At 36.5% G+C, this 6,805-nt stretch overlaps 1 protein-coding gene across 1 annotated transcript; it reads right to left on the bottom strand.

Moving 5' to 3' along the window:
* Positions 1 to 5,438: 5,438 nt before the first annotated feature.
* Positions 5,439 to 6,595, bottom strand: LOC148916532 (uncharacterized). The gene is made up of 2 exons (XM_089055154.1): positions 6,583 to 6,595; positions 5,439 to 5,989 (listed from the first exon to the last, which is right to left on the bottom strand). The coding sequence occupies exons 1-2, from the start codon at positions 6,593 to 6,595 to the stop codon at positions 5,439 to 5,441; spliced, it is 564 nt and encodes a 187-aa protein (XP_088911280.1).
* Between the last annotated feature and the right edge of the window lie 210 nt (positions 6,596 to 6,805).

The following is a 6,805-nucleotide window of genomic DNA, read 5'->3' as shown; positions in this document are numbered from 1 at the left end:
GGGTAAGTAACCAAAATCCTAATCAAATAAGGACTCGCCATCATTATAAACCAATCAAATGCCTTTTTTTTCTTTTTCTTTGTAGGAATTAAAGTTGAGTAACGAAGAATGAATCTAGATTTTTATATAAATTAAGCATGCCTACTTCATATATATATCCTCATCCTATTGTTCGTTGATTCATTCATTCTCAAAACTTAAGCATGGCCCCCTTTTGGTGGGGACGGTGGCTCTACTGCTCCTGTTATGGCAATCGATTATGATACTATAAAAAGCTGTAAAGCATGGATTGTACGACTTCCAATTCTACCACATCGTCATTGTATCTATTCTCATGGGTAATTCTCTCTTTTATTCTTCTAAGTTCTATGTACGTTTGTGTGTGTGTACGCTTCTAGTTCCTCATAAATTGTCAATGAAACCCAATGCAAAGCTATGTTCAATACTATCGAAGAGGCAATATCATCAACTGTAGTTTCACGTTGGGCATGGGTCCCGAACGACCTTTTGTATCTGATAGAGAGAGATAGAGGTTCCATCTATATGCAGCTATAACCAAGTCTAAGAGAATATGCTGTAAACTGTAATAGGTTTATATGCTCAAAACACATACCTCGATCAGACATCCTTGATTTCTTGCTCTGAAAGGAAACTGGAATTCGGAGTTGCGTTCTTGATTGGTTGGTTCTAGGTAGATTCACAGTAGGGTAGTATCTCTATGCTATCCGGCTCTTGAATCTCTTTCTTGATGGGGTAGAATAATATGAGAGTTGTTTGCCGTTAGCATAGGGACCTCCCTTTTATAGGCATAGTTTAAGAATCCTCCTCATCATGGATTACTTAAACTCCTTTAACCAAAAGGATTATGTATCTCAATCCATTTACAATTAGGAAATCTTAAGCACTTGTATTTATCTGAAATAGTCATATATATCAAGCCTTAAAATTAAATCGATCCATGTAATCCTAATTGACATTGGACTAGTTATCCTTAAGTGATTAGAAGACCATCTTTAGAGTTTGTATTAGAATGCAAATCTTACATTCTCCCACTTGGTCAAATAATCACTAAAGAACAATGTCAATTACTGTAAGGCCTTGTGGAATACAGTTCAATTTTGTTTCCTCATCAAGCCACTTGTCAATAGTGAAAATGATAATGAGTTATCAAGACTGAGCAAAGAAACTTCTATGAAGTCTTTACAACTACAGTTATCAAATCCAATGTCACACAAGGCTACCATCAAGATTGAAATCATAGAACAATCACAGCTAACCAAATTGACATCACTGCTATGATCATTCTTTTAGTCCAACTTATAGGATTGTTCAAGATCCTTTCTTTTACTCCAGGTAAAAGACATCACTGTTATGAATGCAATACTTTAACAGTTAACTTTAAGCTAGCAACAAATCATTCACTGTTAATTACATTCAAATAACAAAATAGTTTATGCAGAACAAATTGATCAAGCAAAATGAGCAAAAACAGCATCAAAATCAATACTTTCAACTCTTTAAATGCGTTTTTGAAAGGCTAAACGACCTCAGATGGCCAAAAACCATTATATGTCATAGCAAAGTAATGAGTTTGATTCCTGGCTTCATTCCCTTTTCAGAAAGGTATTATGCACTTCAATCAGAGCTCGGACGACAAAAATGCAAATTCCCGCTACGTCCCTTTTGCTCTCACTGTTTTTATGCATCAAAACCGGATAACAGTCTCATACTAGTTACAAGCCTCTTGAAAACATTATTTGGTAGCCCTTTATTGAATGGATCTGCTAGATTAGACTTTGTATTAATATGATCCATGGGAATGATTCCTTCACTGATCTTTTCTTTCACTGATAAGAACTTTAGCGATAGAGGCTTCCCTTCGATTGACCTTTTGTTCCCTTTTGCAAACAATACAGTTGAGTTATTATCATTCCAAATCTGAATAGGCTTCTCAATTGTTCCCAAAACTTTCAGGCTAGTTAGAAAATTCTTCAGCCAAATAGCCTGACATGTTGCTTCATAACAAGCTATGAACTCTGCCTGCATAGTTGAGGTAGTCACAATAGACTGCTTAACACTTTTCCAAGAAACTGCAGTTCCTCCAAATAGAAAAACAAAACCTGAAATAGACTTTAAGTCATCTACATACCCGGCAAAGTCAGCATCTGCATAGCCAACCAATTCTAAGCTCTCATTCCTCTTGTAAACTATCTTAAAATCCTTTGTCCTCTGCAAGTATCTCATGATTTTCTTCCCTGCTACCCAATGGGCCTGTCCTAGATTTGATTGAAACCTCCCTAACACACTTAAAGGAAAAGCTAGATCAGGCCTTGTGCAGACTTGAGCATACATAAGGCTGCCAACCAACGAAGCATAAGGCTTATATGCCATCTCCAACTTCTCTTGATATGTTTTTGGCGCTTGTTCACGACTGAACTTATCTCCTTTGTTAATAGGCACATCACCCCCTGCACAGTCCATCATATTGAACCTTTTGAGTATTTTCTCAATGTACCCCCTTTGTGAAAGTCCTAATAAGCCTCTTTTCCTATCTCGACTAATTTCTATTCCAAGAACATAAGATGCCTCTCCCAAATCAGTCATTTCAAAATGCTTAGATAGGAAGACCGTGACATCATGTAACAATGTAAGATTAGTGCTTGCTAGGAGAATGTCATCCACATAGAGTACAAGTAGAACATAGTGCCTCCCACTGATCTTGACATATATGCATGAATCTAGGACATTTTCTGTGAAACCATATGTCTTAATAACTTCATCAAATCTCATGTACCACTGTTTAGAAGCTTGTTTTAAGCCATATAGCGATTTGTTCAATTTGCAGACCATGTTTTCCTGTCCCATTTGAACGAAACCCTCAGGCTGCTGCATGTAAATTTCTTCCTTCAAATGTCCATTTAGGAATGCAGTTTTGACATCCATCTAGTAAAGGTGCAGGTCAAAATGTGCAACCAACGCCATGATTACTTTGAATGAGTCTTTAGTGGATACAGGTGAGAAAGTTTCTATATAATCAATGCTCTTTTGTTGTGTGTACCCCTTTGCAACCAGCCTAGCTTTGTACCTGTCTATTGCCCCTTTCGAGTCCTTTTTAGTCTTATAGACCCATTTGCAGCCTATAGGTTTACATCCTTGAGGTAAAACTTTTAATTCCCAAACACCATTCTTTCTCATTGACTCTAACTCAGATTTCATTGCAGCCAACCACCTTTCATTGTCTTCACCCATTATGGCTTGCTTGAAATTCTCAGGATCATCCTTTCCAAGTATGTCATGCTCAGATTCTTGTAGATATACATAGAAATCTGGCAATGCAAATCTTCTTGCTCTTTTTGACCTTCTCAACTCCATATCCTGCATATTTTGGTATGTGCCTTGAATGTCAATATTATTTTGCATAGGTAGATTCAAAATTCCTACTAGATTCTTGTAGATATACATAGAAATCCTGCAATGCAGATCTTCTTGCTCTTTTTTACCTTCTCAACTCCATATCCTGCATATTTTGGTCTGTGCCTTGAACGTCAATATTATTTTGCATAGGTAGATTCAAAATTCCTGCTTGAACTGTGTCTGGAATGTCGTTATTGTCTTGCACAGGTGGATTCATAATTTCTACTTCAACTGTGTCTTGTGTCTAATCCGTGTCTTCTTCCATATTGTCAAGTTTTTCACAGTTTGTCTCAACTACAGGTATTATAACAATGCCTCTACTTGTCTCAGATCCAGCATTGTTATCAATCTCCATTGATTCTTCATCAAAATCCAAAACTCTATCTTCTATTTCATAAGATTCATTTTCCATGAAAACTGCTCTTTGAGTTTCAACAAATCTTGTAGTGTTCTTTGGACAGTAGAACCGATACCCTTTGGATCCTTCAGGATAGCCAATAAAAAAGCAGCTCACAGTTCTTGAGTCTAGTTTCTTTTCCACAGGGTTGTAGAGTTTTGCCTCTGCTTTGCAACCCCAAACCTTTAAGTGGTTTAAGCTTGGTTTCCTTTTATTCCAAATTTCGAAAGGGATTTTGTCAACACTTTTTGTTGGAACTCTATTCAAGATATAGTTTGCAGTCTTCAAGGCTTCTCCCCACAGGAAAATAGGGAGATTGGTACAGCACATCAGGCTTCTTACCATGTCTTTTAAAGTCCTATTCCTTCTCTCAAAAACTCCATTCTGCTGAGGTGTACCTGGATTGGTATACTGAGCTATTATACCTTCTTCCTGGAGATATCTTGCAAAAGGACCTGGATTTCTTCCAGCTTCATCAAATTTGCCATAATATTCTCCACCTCGGTCTGACCTTACCACTTTAATTTTAAGTTCCAACTGTGTTTCCACCTCGATTTTATAGATTTTGAACATATCTAAGGCTTCTGATTTTTCTTTTATTAAATAGATATGTCCATATCTTAAGTGATCCTCTGTGAAGGTGATAAAATACTTGTATCCTTCATGTGTTGGATTTGGAAAAGGACCACAAATATCAGTGTGAATTAATTCCAACAAGTTTTCACTTCTTACTGCTCCTTTCTTCCTTAAGGTGGTTAGTTTTCCTTTTATGCATTCAACACAGTTTTCATCCAACTCATTAAAGTCAAGTGGTGCTAACACAGATTCTTTGCATAGGGTGTTCATTCTTTCTTTTGAAATATGGCCGAGTCTTTTGTGCCAAATTTTTGCAGATGTTTGATTCTTACGTTTTGTGCTTGTAATGTTCATAACCATTTGAGGAGACTTGCAGTTTAACTGAAACATATTGCCAACAAGAATTCCATTTCCAACTAACTCTTTATTATTGAAAATTGAAATACCAAATTCATCAAACCTCAAAGTGAGCTTTGATTTTACAAGCCTAGCAACTGAAATAAGGTTCTTTGTCATAGAAGGAACATATACTACATCTACCAAATCCAAAACAAAACCAGAATCTAATTGAATCCTAACTGCTCCAATGAACTCCACTTGTGCTTTGACTCCATTTCCTACGAACACCTTCACCTCATCCTTGTTTGGCGGTCTCTTGGTTATGAACCCCTGCAAAGAATTAGCAACATGTATTGAAGCACCACTATCTAACCACCAAGTATCAATTCAAACATCATTCAAATTTGATTCAAAACAGACCAAAGCGTTTTCAATCTTACCTTCATTTTTGCCTTTGTTTTTCTGCTTTTCTAACCACCTCTGGTACCTTGTGCAGTTCCTTTTCATGTGTCCAAATTTTCTGCAGAAATAGCATTTCAATCCAGTTGGCTTTCCCTATTTCATCTTGGTATTTTCCTTGTCTTTCTTTTCTGCAAAATTTCCCTTCTTTTCTTTAAATTGTTTGACACGATAATCTTGTACCATATTCACAGTTTTTTGACCTCTTTCCATGATGATATTATTTTCTTCTTGAACACTTATTGTTATGAGATCATTCAATGTCCAACTTTCCTTTTGAGCCACATAAGAACTTTTGAGAGTTTTGAATTCTTTTGGCAGTGAATTCAATGCAAAATGCAAAATACACCATCATATCATCATCTATAGTCATGTTTAGTCCCTTTAGCTTGTTTGCAATGCCTGCCATGTTCATTATGTGAGCTCTTACACAACCTCGCCCATCATACTTCATCTCAGTCAATTTGTTCAGCAGGACACCTTTCTCTCCTTTCTCAGATTCTTTAAATTTCTGACCAATGGCAGCAAGAAAATCTTTGGCACTATCTGATCTTGGAATACTTCCTCTTAAAGAAGGTGTCATGGTTTTCAGCATAATCAGTGTAGCCATCCTGTTGGCTTTTTCCCATCTTTCATATTTCCTTTTGACATCTGCAGTTGCATCTGCAGCAGGTTCCTTAATTGCATCCCATTTTAGAGCTATATCATAGTCCATTAGCCTTAGTGAGATTTCCAGCTCTTCTTTCCACTTTAGATAGTTTGAACCAGTCAAGATTTCGATGGAGTTGTAGCTTGTAGTATTGACTATAATTTCAAGAAAAACATAAATACAAATCCCCAATAACCTTACTTAAACATTATTGATTTGCACCTGTAGGTCACAAATCAAACATGTTCCATGGTCTTAGAACAACAAATTTGTAGAAGCAGTCTTGCAACAACGAATGATTCCTCATCTGTGGATGGAGAAACACTCATTGTTTGCTCATACAATCTGTTTTTCTAAACCGATCCATTATAATCAATCCTTCTTGCACAATTCACATCTGTGGACAGAGATTTGTACAAGAGAGATTGAATATAATGCAATCTTGATCAGGAACTTTGAATGAAGAATTTCCTGCATCGATTTAGTTGATGTGGCTCACTTAATCGATTCAAGATCCTCCCCAAACTTTGATCAATCAGTCTTTCAAGCATGATTTAAGCAGAGAACTTTATGCTTAACTCATACCTTAACAATTAAGATATGCAATCAAAACTTACATGCTTATAATGACAATATAACACATATTCCTTTAAGGCGAATTTTATCTTGTAAGTAGGTTAAGAACATATAACCTAAGCTCTAATACCACATGTAAACTGTAATAGGTTTATATGCTCAAAACACATACCTTGATCAGACATCCTTGGTTTCTTGCTCTGGAAGGAAACTGGAATTTGGAGTTGCGTTCTTGAGTGGTTGGTTCTAGGCAGATTCACAGTAGATTAGTATCTCTATGCTATCCGGCTCTTGAATCTCTTTCTTGATGGGGTAGAATAATATGAGAGTTGTTTGCCGTTGGCATAGGGACCTCCCTTTTATAGGCATAGTTTAAAAATCCTCCTCATCATGGA

This window comes from Prunus mume, linkage group LG6, assembly GCF_029339155.1.
Source record: "Prunus mume cultivar Tortuosa linkage group LG6, ASM2933915v1, whole genome shotgun sequence".
NCBI lineage: Eukaryota > Viridiplantae > Streptophyta > Magnoliopsida > Rosales > Rosaceae > Prunus > Prunus mume.
This window is presented reverse-complemented; position numbering and strand designations above follow the sequence as displayed.